The following is a 15626-nucleotide window of genomic DNA, read 5'->3' on the forward strand; positions in this document are numbered from 1 at the left end:
TCAGAATGCCTGATTCTGCTCTTCGTCTGCTCAGGGCCCACCAGGATCTGAAGGTCTCCCAGGTCCCGCAGGCCCAGCGGTGAGTGAAGGGGACTGTGGACTGTGGACATGGGGACTGTGGACATGGGACTGTGGACATGGGGACTCCTTGTCCTGGTCCAGCCCTGGGGTCGAAGGGAAGAAAGACTGGGTTCCAGCTGCATTGTTTTCTGTGGTGACAGGGTCCCCGAGGAGAGCGAGGACCCCAAGGGAACTCGGGAGAGAAGGGTGACCAGGTGAGTGACCGCAGGACGTAGCTGGCTGTCCTGACAGTGGGGGAGGGCCGGGGGGTGGGCACAGAGGAGGGGCTGGGTCCTCTCCCTGGTGGCCCCCGTCACGTGTGGAGGGGTGACCAGCTCTAGCCTCCAGCCCTCACCCGTCCTTGAGTTGTAACCTCCCACCTCGTGACTAGTGTTTCACCAGCTGGTCATCTTGGGCGGAGTGGAGGGGCTAGGCCCCAGGGCTCAAGGCAGCCTCCTCACCCTGTCACTCTTTCCATCTGGGCAGCCAGGAGGGAGAGAGTGGGCGGCGTGGCAAACTGTCCCTTGCTTCTTCCCCCTAGGGATTTCAAGGCCAGCCAGGCTTTCCCGGCCCACCGGTGAGTGAGAACACAAAGCCAGCTCTGTCTGATGTGATCCTATTTGGGAGGGGCAGGCCTGACCAGGCCAGGCTGGACGGAGATGGGCCTGGGGAGGGAAGAGGCATGGGAGGAACGGCCTGGGTGGCCAGGCCTGATTCCAGGAGCCAGGACCTGGAGGGCAGAGCCTCCTGGGTGGGCCCTGGTGCAGCAGGCCAGCCAGCAGAAACGCTCCTAGGTGGTGTTTCTAGGAAGTCAAAATGCTTCACTTTAACTGCAGTGAAGCTGACCTGGAGGAAGAAGGAAGGGGAGCTGTCCCTCCAGCCCCACTCTCATTCTCATCCGCTCCTTTGTTGATATAGGGTCCCCCTGGATTCCCAGGCAAGGCTGGAGCGCCTGGCCCACCCGGCCCCCAAGCAGAGAAGGTGAGCAGGACCCCAAGTCCTCCACAGGCACAAATCTGAGCCATGCAGCAACCATGCCCCATCCCACACACTATCAGGCCTTTGGAAATTCAAGGACTGACTCTCAGTTATGTCTACTACAGGGCAACAGACCAGTGGCCCTAGGATGGCAGCTAAGCCCAGGATGCCTGCTGGGAGCAGGGGCTGGGGAGGACGCAGTGGGGCGCAGGGAGGCGTGTGAGAGGAGGTGACTAGAGCACAGTGGGCTGGCTTTGTCTCCAGGGCAAGGAGGAGGAGCTGCAGGGAGTAGGGAAGCACATCCAGACTGCAAACCCAAACTCCCTAAGCCCCTAAGCCCTGAAGCCAGAGCAGCTCTGGCCATTCACCTTCCAGGTCTGACAACAACAGGCATAGAACCTGCTCAGATTGTCTCCAAGGGCCCAGAGAGGGCAGGCATGGCCCGTGAGCTGGTGACAAGGGTCAGGCAGCCTGGGGAGCCCCCACACCAGCTGCCCCTGGGTTTGACTTGCTCGTTTGGAGACTAGCTCTGCCTTGGTCTGGGGGCTGACATTCCTGTCTCTGCCCAGCCTCTGGGCTCCCCAGATGTGATGCCTGGGTAGTATAATGAGGCCCGAAATGACTTCTAAGCTTGGGGTGGGGGGCTCATGACCCAAGGGGAGAGGCAGGAGACCTGCAACCATGGGTGGAGCCTCTTTCGTCGGAAAACACTCATAGCATAGCTGTCAGAGCTAGAAGGGACTTGCAAAAGGGCCACCCTGGTCTAACTTCTCACTGTCCTGGTGAGGCCATGAGGCCCAGAGAGGCTGGGTGTGCCTCCCTGCCTCCCCAGAGCCTGCACCTATCAGTCATGGTGGAGGTGGTGGTGGCTCTTTGTGGAGGACCCAGGTGGCAGCCCCTGTCCAGAGCCTTCCGGGCTGGCTCCGTGCCCCAGTCCTTGCCTGCTCTCCTTAGGCTGTTCACTGCAGAGAATCCCAAACCCCTGGCCAGGGGTTCCCCACTCCACGCCCCATGGGACTGACATTTTCTGGGGCTGTGCTGACCCCTCCTGGTAGCTGGTGGCATTGCAATGCCACAGGGGACTCTCCTCCCCACCCCCCATGGAGGGGGTCTCTAGCTGGATCATTTCCCCTTGGCGGGTCCTCAGCCACTGCACCAGAGCAGCCACTCCCTTTCCACTAGGCTACGTGGCAGCCCTCCACACCAAGCTGCCCCCTCCCTTCTCCAGTAAACATTCTAGTTCACACGTTGATTCTCATCATTTCCCTGCTTTGAACAGTCGGTGGCTCCCCAGTACCTGGAGCAGTGGTTCCCAGACTTTATTTTGAAGTCCCCGGGCCCTTTCATCACACAGGAGCTCACGTGAACCTTCAATGTATAAAACAGACACGAGTGGAGCCGCTCTGGCTAAGGCAGGGGCAAGGGGTTTGGGTCCACTCTCTGGGGTCCCACTTCGTGCACCCATCTCTGACGCTCCTCCAGGAACGTCAAGGGCTCTGAGAAGTACAGTTTGAAAAGCACTGGTCTGTTAGATAGAGTCTAGCACAGTGTTCAGGGCATGCCCCCCATTTAGGCCCTACCTTTCTCCGGCCTTACCTCCCACCCCATCCCTCACATGGGCCCCCCAGGCAAATGACCACTTCCAAATCTGTATCCTTCTCTGAAGTTCCCTCTGGCTTGCCCTTTTGTCCTTCCCCAACTTGTCCAAATCCCAGCTATGCTTCAGAGTCTAGTGTCTGGTGATGCTTCTGTGATACTTTCCCTGACCCCTGGCCGGAGTGAGCCGCTCCCTCTTCTGAAAGTGACTGTGAGCTTCTTGAGGACAGGGGCCACCTTTTTTTCATCTGGAAAGATCAGAGGCTATATAGTGCTTGGGATGTTGGGACCGACGTGAACTGAATGTGTGCCTTTAGTTGAGCACCCATTGAGTCTCTGAATCAAACCCGAAGAAGATGCTAGACTGAATAGGCTCTGTCCCTTCCTCGTGGAACAGTGTGGGAAGGGGGCTGCTTTGCAGATGAAGACAGATCCTCCTGGGGAGTGCTGTGGAGTATATCCAGTTAGGCCAGAACAGAAGTGGGGCTGGAAACCAGCTGTCCTGATTTCCGGTAATCATCAGAACCCAGTGCCCAGTGCCTCGTCCCAATGCCCAGCACCCAGCGGGACGAGGCCCTGCTGACTTTGTTGTGGGGTGGGCTTCTTTCCAGGGCAGTGAAGGGATTCGAGGCCCACCAGGCATGCCTGGTCCCCCTGGGCCACCAGGATCTCCTGGGATTCAGGTGAGCATGTGAGCTGTGTGCATGTGTGCATAGGGGTGCATGTGCGTGCTTAGTTGGGGCGGGAGTTGGGTGAGGGGTGGATAGGGTGAAAGGGCTTGGTCAGGCCTCTTGCCTCCTAGGGCTCCAGCACAAGTATGCAGATATGCCTTTTTCCTCTTTCTAGGGCCCTGCTGGCCTGGATGGTCTGGATGGGAAGGACGGCAAGCCTGGCTTGAGGGTGAGATGATAGGTACCCCTTTCCTTCTTCCTCTTCCAAGAGCCAAAGTCAACAGAACCCAGATGAGCTGCCTTCCTTCCATCTGCTTCTCGCCCCACTGCTCTGATGGCACCAGAGCCCCTGGGTTCTTCAGTTCTCCTGGTGGCCTTAACCAGGTTGGATGAGCTGGGTCTCACCAAAGGCAGACAGCCAAGGGAGTGGATCGACATCCAGAAGCCCAGGCAGCTAAAGATACTAGGCTGGGTGTCAGGAAGAGTAGGCTGCAGATACGGAAAGACTGGAATCACCCTGGCTCCTTGGATCTGGTTTTGCTGGGGCATCTGAAAGGGATGGGGAGTCGCGAAGGGCAGAGCATCAAGATCTACACCATTCTGTCCCCAAAGAAGAAAAATTGGGATTCTAGAGAGAAGTGAGATTCACTGAGGGTCCACAGCCAGTCAGAGGCCGATCCGGGCTCAAGATTCTTCCCTCCACCTCCTGTGACATTCCCTCTATCCTGGGGGTGGAGGTGGGGCCTGGAGAGAAGGAAGGCAGTGGTGAATGAGTGGGCATCCTGTCTTTTCTCTAGGGGGACCCTGGTCCCGCTGGCCCCCCCGGACTCATGGGACCCCCGGTAAGTTGAGCTGCAAGGAGGAGCTGGGAAGTCCCAAAGCTGAGCAGGTGTGAGCTCTCCTTGGTGGGTGGGGCAGCTCAAGTCCAGATCCTCTGAGGACCATGTTAGGATTTTGGAGGGGTCTGATTTGTTCAACCTGAGGAAGGAGGCAAGGGAAGTGGCCTCTGCTTGAGACGAGGGCCTGTAGCAGCTTCCCACTTTTTCTTCCAGGGCTTCAAGGGAAAAACAGGACACCCTGGCCTCCCAGGACCAAAGGTGAGGGCCTGGTGACTTCTGCCGAGCAGGTGTTCTCAGCTCTCCTCAAGGCCTGACCCCAGGCAGATATGGGGGTTATGCTCCTTGCAGGAGTGCCCGTGCCACTGAGCCTTGGCTGAGATGCCATCCCTGCGTCCGAGCCTCCTGAGACCACAGTGCCAGCAGATTGGGTCAGGCCTCGCCGTCCACCAGCCTGAGGGCATCGAGGGTGCTGCTGGCTGGAGGCGGGGCAGGGAGCAGGACTCCTCGGATGTGGGGTCAACATGAGGCCGGAGGAGACCAGCAGAGGTCTGTGGCGCTCCAGCTGGCCCTCTCTCTTCCAGGGTGACTGTGGGAAACCGGGTCCCCCAGGCAGCAGTGGTCGGCCCGGAGCAGAGGTAAGGGCTGAGTTGAGCACAAGCTGACTGTGGGCTCTGCCGAGGCCTGGACGCAGCCACTCCCCTCCCACTCACTGGCCGATGCTGCCTTCTCTCCTAGGGCCTTCTGGGGGAGGTTTGCCCCAAACTGCACACCTTCACCTTCTTCCTCCTCACCTCTTCGCTCCTGCAACTGCAGGCTGTTGGGTCACTCGTCTAAAAACAGGGCCTGGAAAAAAAAAAAAAAACGGGCCTGGCCCTCTCAGGCTGGGGGCTCAGGTCTGTCTCTCCAACAATACTCAGGGGCCAAGGTGGGCCCTGGAAAGTGTGGGCCTGGGGCCCGGGACCCAGCTCAGCGTCTCTGTTGGCGGTCCGCTTGCTCTGTTCAGCCTTGTCCTACCTAACATCCCCATGTGTTTAAGTCTGCTTCCCTGTCGCTTTTTTTTCCTGGTTCCTACAGGGTGAGCCTGGTGCCATGGGACCTCAGGGAAGACCCGGCCCCCCAGGCCACATTGTGAGTTAAAGCATTCTTGCCTCTGCCTTTATGAGAGTTAGGATTCTGTTGGGGCTGGGGTGGGCGAGCCAGTGATGGCCTGAGAGCACTGGCCCCAGGAGCAGCCCTGTAGCGCAGTAAGGGGCTTCGGACCCACCTAATCCAGTGGTGCCCAGGCTTTTTGCCATTTTCTTCTTTTCTGGGCACATTTTGAGTTTACTTATCAAACAGAGATCATTCAGCTATTCAATGAGCAATAATTGAGCACCTGCTCCATGCCAGGCACAGTTCCAAGCATGGGGCTAAAGGCAGTGAGCGAGATCGACAAGGTCCCCTGATCCCAGAGCTTCCGCACTGGCATAACAAACAAACAGATTAATGCACAAGCATCAGGCAGGGATGTGATGTCTCAGGGAGGGCCTGGGAGGCGCCTTTAGAGGCACCTTTACTGCAGAAGTGGCATTTGAGCCAAGGCCTGAATGACAAAAGGAGCCATCTGTCTAGCAGTCTGGGGAAGAGTGTCCAGGCGGAAGGGAGGGCTGGGAGGGTGGCTACTGACGCAAAGAGCCTGAGGCAGGGAGGGGCCTGGTGGGTGGGGGGAGCCCCAAGGTCAGGGTGGCTGGAGTGGAGTTTGAGAAGGGCCTGAGTGGGAGCCGGAAAGCTGTGCTTGCAGAGGACCTAGTGCAGACCTGGGACCTTGGAGGTGTGATCAGGAGGGGAGGGGTGCAGGTGGCAGCCTGGAAGCTGAGCTGTCCGGAGGGATGGTGTGGTGGGGGTGGTCGCGGTGGTCGGTGGTTGGCACGGAGTGGTGGCCGCAGGCAGAGGGGCCGTGTTTGGAGGACGTGCTGACAACCCGCGTGGGGGAGGGGCGGGGAGCCTCCTTCTGTGTGCGCGTGTAGGCGGGTGGCCAGCTGCGTGGGTGGCGCACTTACAGAGGTAAGACAACTTGGAGAGGACAGTTATTAAGCAATAATGAGTTTCCCCGTCTGAATTTGCTCCTCAGTAACAGAGATGGCTGCCCATGGGCGCCTTTGATCAGTGTGATGGCCCCACGCTGATGGGGTTCCTGAGCAAAGGAAACACTCGCGTTTGATTGCAGGCCTGTTGTGGCAGATCTACAGTTTCTGAGAGGCTTCTGGAAATGTTAAAAATAGTTCATGACCAAAAAGAGGAGCTCTCAGGTCCTCATCACCGTGTGTATGAGGGATCCAGAGGCCCTGGCTTGGGGACCCCGGGTCTAGCCTACTCCCCGCTCACATTATAGATGAAAGGAACTGCACGCTCTGAATTGTGAGCCCATCACAGACTCACTGGGGGCTGGGGAAAGGGGGCACAAGGTTCCCCCCTCACTTCTCTCTGTCCAGCCTCAGCCCCTGCTCTGTGCTAGTCCCAACGCTGGACAGTTCTGCCCCAGAAGTCTAGCAATGAGTAGAGTCCATGCCTCCAGAACTTTCCAACTGGGAGCGTGGAGGGGCAGGCTGAGAGAGCGGTCTGCATGCCCTGGGTTTCAGAGAAGGCACAGCTCTCAGCAGGGGGCTGGCATATGAGCTGTGATTCAGAGATGGGGACCACATTCAGGCACCACCCCAGCCCAGCAGGGTCGAGCACCCCTGCGTGTTGAGTCCCACTGCCCTCCAGTGGCAGCAGAGTAAGGGACCAGGGAGGCCCAGTGGCTGAGGCCTGGGCTTATCTGTTTGGTCTCTGGGGCTGGGGTTGAGCCCCTGCTATGCAGCCCCCAGCTCCTGCTCTTTACTTCTCCCACAGAACAGGAGGAAGTGGGGTGCCTCGGAAGACCACAGGCGCACATAGTTAACCTTCAGGCCTTTGCCCTCTGCCCTTGGCTCCCAGATCATCCTCTCCGTCCTGTGAGCTCAGGGACCTTCCTAGGTGTCAGCTCCAGCACAGATCTTTCGGTAGAAGCTTGAGGGCAAGAGCAGAGGGAAGGAGGGTTTAGGGAGGAGGACGGAGCCACTGAGGTTTAAGGTCTATTGGTCCCTCGCTTGCTTCCTGGGGGGCCTTGTTCCCCAGGACTCTTTCCAGCCCACTGAGTTCATCTATCTTTAGGGGCCTCCAGGGCCTCCAGGCCAGCCAGGTCCTGCCGGGATCTCTGCAATGGTGAGTGACATGTTCCCCGCACCCCTCCTTCCTGGGAGTCAGGCTGGGGGTCCTTGCACAGAGGGGAGTGGGGAGAACAGTTTGTGTCCACCCCCCTCCTTCCTGGCTTCAGCCTCTCCTGCCTCCTGGGTCTCCCCAAGTGGCACGTGGTAAATGCCTTTGAAGGGGGCCAGAGGCCATCATGGGGCCCTATGTCAGGTTCAAGCAGCGCTCCCCTGCCCTGGAGGGCCTGAGGGTTGGGGGCATGGTCCCAGGCACACAATGACACCTGCCTCTGCTGTGTGGGGTTCACTGCTGCCTCTCCCATCCCCTTCACCACCCACCCCCTTTCTCTTCAGGGCCTAAAAGGAGATCGGGGAGCCACTGGAGAAAGGGGCCTTCTAGGGCTTCCAGGCCAGCCTGGCCCCCCTGGACACCCTGGCCCCCCGGTAAGACCCCACATCTTACTGCACAGCCCCAAGGATAAAGGGCCAGTTGGCTTGGTCACTGGAGCACAGCGCTGCTTGTCCAGGGCCTCCAGGGAAGGAGAGGTTGTTAGCATGGAAGATGGCAGCACAGAGCTTGTGCCTGAGGATCACATCATATCTGGAAGAAAGGACAAGCCCTGCCAGCCAGTGCTTGCCAAGTATGCACCAGGCCACCGCCTCTGACCACGCACCACTTGTGCCAATCCCTTGACCAGGTGTCAGGCAAGGGAGAGCTGGCGCCCATTCTGCCCCTGCCCCCTCCCTGGGGGAGCTTGCTAGCAACCCCCGAGAATCTAAATGCCAGGGACCAGAAATGCAGTGCCATTACCGCAGCCCTCTCGGCAACCCAAACCACTCCTGGTCTCAGTTGGCGCTTAATACCAAGAGCTGTGATATATTGGTCACTGACTGTGTGCTGAACGGTGACCTAAGCGCTTGACATTTTGTCATTTAATCTCTACTGCAACCCTATTTAGTAGATCTGATTGTCCCCATTTTACAGATGAGGAAACCAAAGCTCAACAAGGTTAAGTAGGTGGTGGGGGAATTGCACAGCTAGTGAGCCGAAGAGCCTGCCTGATTCCAAAACCTACGTCCTTAGCCACTCTGCAATATGCCCTCTTTCAAAAGTTCCAGACAAGTGACCAACATCAGATGGATGGATTGCCAGCCAGTCTTAGGGATTAAGTCTCCTGGGGAAACTGAGGCAGGAACCCAGATCTCCTGGCCCCCAGGTCAGGGTGTTCTCTTCTGGAGCTGTAGCCATGACCCTGGGGCTGGTACAGGGGTGATAGTTGGCCCATCTGCCAAGAAGGTGGAATCTCACCTACACACTCTGATTCTTGCCATGGCCCCAGGGCAGGCAGGTCCCTCCAACCTTCTGGCCCTCTCTCATCTCACCAGAAGCAGGCTGGGCCCAAGATACAACCTGTCCTGTCCTGGGGAGGGAACAGGCTCAGGCTGCCCTGGAACCTCACTGAAGGACAGAGGTTCACAATTACTGCCTCTGTTCGGCAAACATGTAACATAAACTCAGAGCTAGGGATCCTGCAAGAGCCTGGGACCTCAAGCCAGGAGCAAGGAGCATGCAGTGTGCTCTTTCTTCGTACAGCTCATTCAGGGGGCAGCTGGGGCTGTTGGCTGGGGCTCTGGGAGAGATTGGAGTGGAGGGAGGGAGGATGTCTAGGTTTCCATGGCCTGTGCCCCAAGTGTCTCAGGGTGAGGGCTGGAGAACTGTGGTCTCTTGGTGGCACAGGGCTCAGTGCGGGTGGTGGGCAGGGGGAGGCAGGTGATGCCATGCTGGGTTAGTGCCAATCATATGTCTACCGCTCTCTACTCCACAGGGTGAACCTGGGGCAGATGGTGCAGCTGGCAAAGAGGTACTGTCGTGCTGGGCTCCTCCTTTCCCTGGGGGATGCTGCTGCTTGTTCCTAGCCTAGCCCTCACCCCTCTTTGTTCACTCAGTGAACACTCCCTGAATGCACAGACTCCCTCCAGACAGATATGCAGGAGTTTGGTGGCCCTTGCTGCGTTGGGGAGAAGGATTGGGGGCTGGGGAGAAGGATGCATGACACTTGTTCTTCCCTATTTTTTGACTGTGTACCTGGCCAAAGAAAGCTGATGGTGATGATGGTGGTGGTAGTGGTGGTGGTGGTGGTGATGGTGGTGGTGGTGATGGTGGTGGTGGTGGTGGTGGTGGTGGTGGTGGTGGTGGTGGTGGTGGTGGTGGTGGTGGTGGTGGTGGTGGTGGTGGTGATGGTGGTGGTGATGGTGGTGGTGATGAGGTGGTGGTGGTAGTAGACTCCAAACAAACATTTCCTGGGCCCCAGCTCTTGGAAGGGCTTCCAATATGCCATGGACTGGCCCTTTCACTCTGACTTCTCACCTCTTTTTGTTTGTGACAAGGGACCCAACCAATATGATCACACAAGGCCATGCCCTGGGGGACATTGTTCTCCCTTCTAGCTGTCAACCAACAGAGAGGAGGCTGGTGTCCTTCCTCACCCAGAGCCTAGCTGGATACAGCTCCAGGCCCTACGGCTGTGGAAGGTGGTCCTTTCATGGCACCTACCTCCCCAGAATGGCTTGGAGATGCTGCCCAGACTTGACCCCTGACATTTGCTTTCCTCTAGGGACCCCCTGGAAAACAGGGACTCTATGGACCCCCTGGTCCAAAGGTGAGTGGGCAATGGCTGGTTTTGAGGGGAAAAACTCATGAGTGATGAAGGCCTGTTCCAAGCTCTGACTGTAGCCATGGAGAGGAGACACAGGAAGGTCAGTAGACAGGAAGAAAATCGTGGGCAGAACTCAAAACTTGGAGCAACCTCATCTCTAAAAGCTTCTCACATGGGCCTATTTCTTAGCTATGATTGGGAGGATGGAAATCTCAAGTCCATTCATTCACTGACCAGTTGATTGATTGATCCACTCAGGCTGCAAGCATCTGCTTGATCTAACGTAGATTCCAGGCCCTCTGTCCCAGCCTTGGGCAAACCGAGGTCTCTGAACAATAGCTGCTCACTTAGTCCAGTCGCACTTATGCTAGGGCATGGCAGGCTTTACAGATTAGATACAGCACTCACCTCAGCCTGGCAAGTCAGGGAGGCAGGGCAAAGTACAGGAGCATTTTAGCTGAGCGGGAGGAGTGCACCGGGTGGAAGGAGGGGAAGGGCATTCCAGGCCAGGAGGGCTAAGGTGTGTGGCCGAAGGCAAGTTCTAACCTGTGAGGCGTGGCTGCAGGTACAGGGCCAGGGAGGTGGGCCTGGAGAAGAGGTGATTGGGACCACATTATGAATGATCTGGAATGTCTGGCCAAGGAATCAGGGTTTATCCTGAGGGCAGCCGGGAACCTTCAGAATGTCTAAGCATGAAAGCTGTCTTTTCAAGAGGGCCGCTCTGGGGGCAGTGAGGTGGGGCAACTTGTCAGGATGCTGCGGCCACAGTCAGGGGAAGTCGCCAGGGGCCAGGATGGGGGATGGAAGTAGGCGGGCTGATTGCTGAGACATCATGAAGTAGACTAGATAGTACTTGGCAATGCTGGATGTGACTTCCTGTCTTTGTAGGGTGATCCAGGACCTTCAGGACAGAAGGGCCAGGCAGGAGAGAAGGGAAGAGCTGGCATGCCTGGTGGGCCTGGCAAGAGTGGCTCCATGGGGCCTGTTGGGCCACCAGGTCCTGCAGGAGAGAGGGGCCACCCTGGATCTCCGGGGCCTGCAGGGAGCCCAGGATTGCCCGGGGTGCCTGGCTCCATGGTAAGAGGGAAGGCCAGCAATCATGGGCACCGTGCCGCAGAGCAGGCACGCAGGGCGGAGCTGGGACCATTCTGGAAGCTCCTGTTGGCCCTCTGAGGGAAGGAGCATGACTCCCGTATCAGTGGTTCTTAATGGCGTGTGGAAGAGTGGGGAGGTTTGGGAGCCCGTTCCCCAGAAAAACGAGCTGCTCCACAAAACGTTTTGCACCATTTCCTGGGGGTTAGGACCTTGGATTAAGTATCTGTGGGAGGCTCCTAGCAGCTTTGTTCCCCTCCTTATCCTTTATCTCCGTAAAGTATTCCCAGGGGTAGAGCACCAGGCTTGGAAGTATAATTGAGGCAGGTTTTCTTCCTTTTCCTCAGGGAGACATGGTGAATTATGATGAAATCAAGAGGTTCATCAGACAAGAGATCATTAAAATGTTTGATGGTAATTGGCAGCTGGCTGGGTGGCAGTGGGTGCTGCTGGCCCTTCCCAGCTGTTTCTCCGCCCTGCCCTGGCCTCCTTTCCCTTAAAGCTCTATTCCCCTCTCCAGTCACCCCCCACCACCCCCCCTCCGTTTCCAGGCATATGTTCAATTAGACGTCAGACCTACCTTATCACCTGCTCTGTTCAGAGATAAAATGATTCCCCCCGTGCTCCGCGAGCCCCCACTGGAGCAAAGGAGACAGACAAGAAAATTGAAATCAAACGAGTCCGCGTGCAGTGAGCTCTAAATAGAGGGGCGAGCGGCAACCATGAGATAGCTGGTGTGGTTTCACTTTTAAGCATTTTTCCTGTACATTTGTTCATCCAACCTTGCCATGCTAGGGCCTGGGGAGAACATGGACCCTGTCCTGATGGGGCTGGCCATCTTGCTTGGGAAGCAGACCTTGAATGCCGGGCAAGGAGTCTGGACTCTATTGTGAAGCCAGTGGTGGACTAATGAGGGTGTGGGACAAGAGGGAGGCCGCCGTCAGGTCTGTGCTGCCGAAGGACCACCGTGCACAGGAAGGTGGAGGCGAGGGCATGGGAGGCCACTCAGGAGATCAGCCCCAGAGTTCCTCGCTCTGACTCCCCATTGAAGAATGGCTGTTTGGACTCTAGGCTGGCAGCCTATCTGTGCCCGTCTGAGGCCCCTGGGGCACCATGTGACCTGTCTCCATCCTTCCTTACAGAGAGGATGGCTTACTACACCTCCAGGATGCAGTTCCCCATGGAGATGGCCGCAGCTCCAGGACGACCAGGGCCCCCGGGGAAGGACGGTGCCCCAGGCCGGCCAGGCGCTCCGGGATCACCCGGACTTCCTGGCCAGATTGGCAGGGAAGGACGGCAGGGCGTGCCAGGCATGAGAGGTAGCTCTGCCCCCACCCCAGTTCCCAAAGTGCATGGGGGACTCTTTGGGGGCAGGCATGAGCATGCATGAGGTCTATTGTGAGTCTGATTTGTGTGTGTGTGTGTGTGTGTGTGTGTGTGTGTGTGTTTCAACTAATCTGACCAGCTGTGTCATTTTTCTGCTCAGGAATAGGACTTATTTTATTTCTTTTGTCCCAGGATTGCCCGGTACCAAAGGTGAAAAAGGGGACATTGGTATCGGCATTGCAGGAGAAAATGGTCTCCCCGGCCCGCCAGGTAGGAAGAGCCAGAATTTGAGAGCATGCATCTTGAGCAGCTGAGATCTGTTTTGCAACACAATATAGTTATGGAGAACCTCAAATAGCACAGGCCTATCAGCCAACATTTACAGTAATGCCAGGTGTTTGAAGGAAGGGAGCGGAAGACCCAGAGTCCATCCTCAAGTCCTAAACTAGGCTAGCAGGACATAGGGGAAGACAGTCGGATATGGTGGGGCCCGGGGATGTGAGCTCAAGTCCTGCTCGGCATCATCCTGGCTGTCTGACCTTGATGAGGTCACTAAGTCAGGCTGTAGAGACAAAAGAGAAGTGACCAAAGCCTGCTGGCCTGGCTCTGAGACCTAGCTTCACTGCTTACCACATGGGCAATGTCTCTCAGCCTCATCTCTCTGTCCTCATCTACAAAATGAGATGATAGTTTCTGTCTCACAGAATCGTTGTGAAGATTCATTGACTTATGCATCAAAAGCACTCGCCTTGTGCCTGGCACATGGCAGCTCCCAATAAAACTAGCCAATAATATTGTTGTTATTGTTAAATTATCATGGGGATCAGATCAAGTCTTCACGTTAAACCCGTTGTAACCTGACAAATATTTATCAAATGTAAAGTATTATTTACCATGACCATGGTTTCTTCTATTCTTGACACCTGGGTCTCCTGATGTTCTTCCTCTGACTCTTCCCTCCCTAGGTCCTCAAGGCCCTCCAGGGTATGGCAAGATGGGTGCCACTGGACCAATGGGCCAGCAAGGCATTCCTGGCATCCCTGGGCCCCCAGGTCCCATGGGCCAGCCGGGCAAGGCTGGCCACTGTAACCCCTCTGACTGCTTTGGAGCCATGCCAATGGAGCAGCAGTACCCACCCATGAAGAACATGAAGGGGCCTTTCGGCTGAAACCACCAGCTCCGTCAGATGAAGGACTCCATTGGGAACATATGGCTGAAACTTACAGGACTCTGTGATGGGTTGTGAATGTTTTGTTTTTCTGAATTGCTATTAATATTTTTTTATCAATAAATGAACAAAACTACCTGCAACCCCACTTCCAGTGGGGGTTCTCTGGTGCTGCCACTGCCTCTCTGTCATACCCCTCTGTCATTTATTCCTAGAGTTAAAAAAAAAAAAAAAGGGCCTTTCATGTCTGTGGTCAACCAGCGGAGCTGGGGTATGCTGCTGTATAGGATGCCCACAGCTCAGCTCCCCTCTCTAGATGCTTCTGAGTCCTGCTTCAGTCCTCTGTGGAACTTGTGTCTTGCCCTCCGTGGCACACTTCTCAAAGTCAGAGAAGGGGCATCACTCAGCTTGTTCCCATAAATGAGCCAAAAGCAGGTTTGAAGACCCTGCTTATGGCTCATAAAGGCCCCTTCCTGGTTGCTTCCCTAGAGAAACTGGTGTTTGGTACCCCATCCTCCCTGGTTACTTTTTTTTTTTTTAATTTTATTTATTTATTCATGAGAATACACAGAGAGGAGAGAGAGAGAGGCAGAGACACAGGCAGAGGGAGAAGCAGGCTCCATGCAGGGAGCCCGACCTGGGACTTGATCCTGGGGTCTCCAGGATCACGCCCTGAGCTGTAGGCGGCGCTAAACCACTGAGCCACGGGGGCTGCCCACCCTAGTTACTTCTTGAGAGTGGCCCAGAGCCAATTCAGGCTGCACCTGGGGAAACGCCACCTAGCCCCGAGGTGTATTCACCTGCCTGGCTGCATCTCCAAGCGTGCAGTCCCTTCTTGCTGCTCCAGTAATTCTGTGATTAAAACGTCTGTGCAAACAGGAAAGATAGGCTTCAGCTCCCAGCCTAGGCAACCAGGGACTGCTTCTCCAGGAAATGAAATGGAACTTTTTGCCTGTGCCATTGCATGGCCCTGTCACCAGCTCTCCTGGACTGCAAATGGCGTCTTTTGTTAAACTTTGTTCATCTAATGTTTTTGGTGCTTTTCCTGCACATCTTAGCCTCGGCCTTTAGAAACAGTTTGCATATGTGCAAAGGGGTCACAGGCAAGCCATGATCAGATCTAAGCTCGAAGTCGTCAAAGGCCACTGGGAATTTGGTGATCTATCTCCTGTCTCCTCCATATATAAAAAGGCCAGGAAGAAAAGGAAAAAAAAAAAAAAAAAGACAGCAAGTTGAATATTATGGAAACATTCCGTCTCAAGCCTCTTCCGTCTGTCCTTTTCACATCTCTTGTCCTGATGGGCTGGCTGCCCTGTGAGAAAGCAACAGGGCACATCCAGAGGGACTTCTAAAGAAAGCCTTTTTATTGGCCCCAGCTTTCTAGAAGGTTTATTCAAGTTGGATAAACTTCAAAGGGATCACAGAGCAGACTCAGAAATGCACCCAGAGTCTAGATGCTTATCCAGACTGCCTGAAGCCTTCAAACTGGCTGTCATCTCTCCAGAGCTGGTATTACTAGCACAGTTCTGAAAATCTCCTTCTTCAGTTGGGCCCCGAATACCAAGAGACCAGTCTACTGATGGCTTCTCAGAACCTTTGCCCTATTTTCTTCCTGCCAGGAGAAGAGGCGTACCAGTGGCCAGGGGAATGACATCAGGCAGAGGCCCAAGCACGCCCGAGTGCCTCATGTGATGCTTTTAGATCAACGGGGCGCCGATTCTGAGTTTGTCCCTCATCAGCAATTTTCCGTTAACTCCCCTTCTAACATAAAACATTAAAAAGCAAACGCATCATCATTGCACCGAAGTAGCAGCCAGTTTTGGACAGTGGAGGAGGACAGATGTTAAAGCATTCCTATCGGAAGGCCAGCTTCCACTCTGGGCCCCAGTCTGCAAAGTGGTAGCTGGCGATTGGCCTCATGATAAGGAGCACATTGGCGGGAGTAGAGAGAGAAGCTAGGACCAGCTGTTGGACTGAGCGGGTTGGCTTTGAAGGCCAGAGGGGAATCTCACTATGGGGAAGCATCAAACTCC

At 55.9% G+C, this 15626-nt stretch overlaps 1 protein-coding gene and 1 long non-coding RNA gene across 7 annotated transcripts in view; one reads left to right on the plus strand and one right to left on the minus strand.

Annotated features, from left to right (window-relative positions):
- Positions 1 to 13729, plus strand: part of COL16A1 (collagen type XVI alpha 1 chain) — a 49088-nt gene extending 35359 nt beyond the window's left edge. For all 6 annotated transcript variants that reach the window (XM_038531304.1, XM_038531301.1, XM_038531305.1 and 3 more), the window contains 19 exons: positions 35 to 79; positions 222 to 275; positions 602 to 637; positions 979 to 1041; positions 3246 to 3317; positions 3481 to 3534; positions 4103 to 4147; positions 4358 to 4402; positions 4726 to 4779; positions 5219 to 5272; positions 7316 to 7366; positions 7705 to 7794; positions 9177 to 9212; positions 9966 to 10010; positions 10896 to 11084; positions 11447 to 11513; positions 12242 to 12418; positions 12618 to 12695; positions 13391 to 13729. In XM_038531304.1, coding sequence (XP_038387232.1) covers positions 35 to 79; positions 222 to 275; positions 602 to 637; positions 979 to 1041; positions 3246 to 3317; positions 3481 to 3534; positions 4103 to 4147; positions 4358 to 4402; positions 4726 to 4779; positions 5219 to 5272; positions 7316 to 7366; positions 7705 to 7794; positions 9177 to 9212; positions 9966 to 10010; positions 10896 to 11084; positions 11447 to 11513; positions 12242 to 12418; positions 12618 to 12695; positions 13391 to 13593 — 1458 coding nt within the window. In that variant the 3' untranslated portion in view covers positions 13594 to 13729. The remainder of the gene's footprint in view (positions 1 to 34; positions 80 to 221; positions 276 to 601; positions 638 to 978; positions 1042 to 3245; positions 3318 to 3480; positions 3535 to 4102; positions 4148 to 4357; positions 4403 to 4725; positions 4780 to 5218; positions 5273 to 7315; positions 7367 to 7704; positions 7795 to 9176; positions 9213 to 9965; positions 10011 to 10895; positions 11085 to 11446; positions 11514 to 12241; positions 12419 to 12617; positions 12696 to 13390) is intronic.
- LOC119870368 overlaps positions 1 to 15626 on the minus strand; it is a 21092-nt gene continuing 5466 nt past the window's right edge. The window contains exons 2-3 of the long non-coding RNA XR_005355896.1: positions 7814 to 7951; positions 1 to 4987 (exon numbers count right to left, since the gene is read on the minus strand). This is a non-coding gene — a long non-coding RNA (uncharacterized LOC119870368). The remainder of the gene's footprint in view (positions 4988 to 7813; positions 7952 to 15626) is intronic.

Source organism: Canis lupus, chromosome 2 (assembly GCF_011100685.1).
Source record: "Canis lupus familiaris isolate Mischka breed German Shepherd chromosome 2, alternate assembly UU_Cfam_GSD_1.0, whole genome shotgun sequence".
Taxonomy (NCBI): Eukaryota; Metazoa; Chordata; class Mammalia; order Carnivora; family Canidae; genus Canis; species Canis lupus.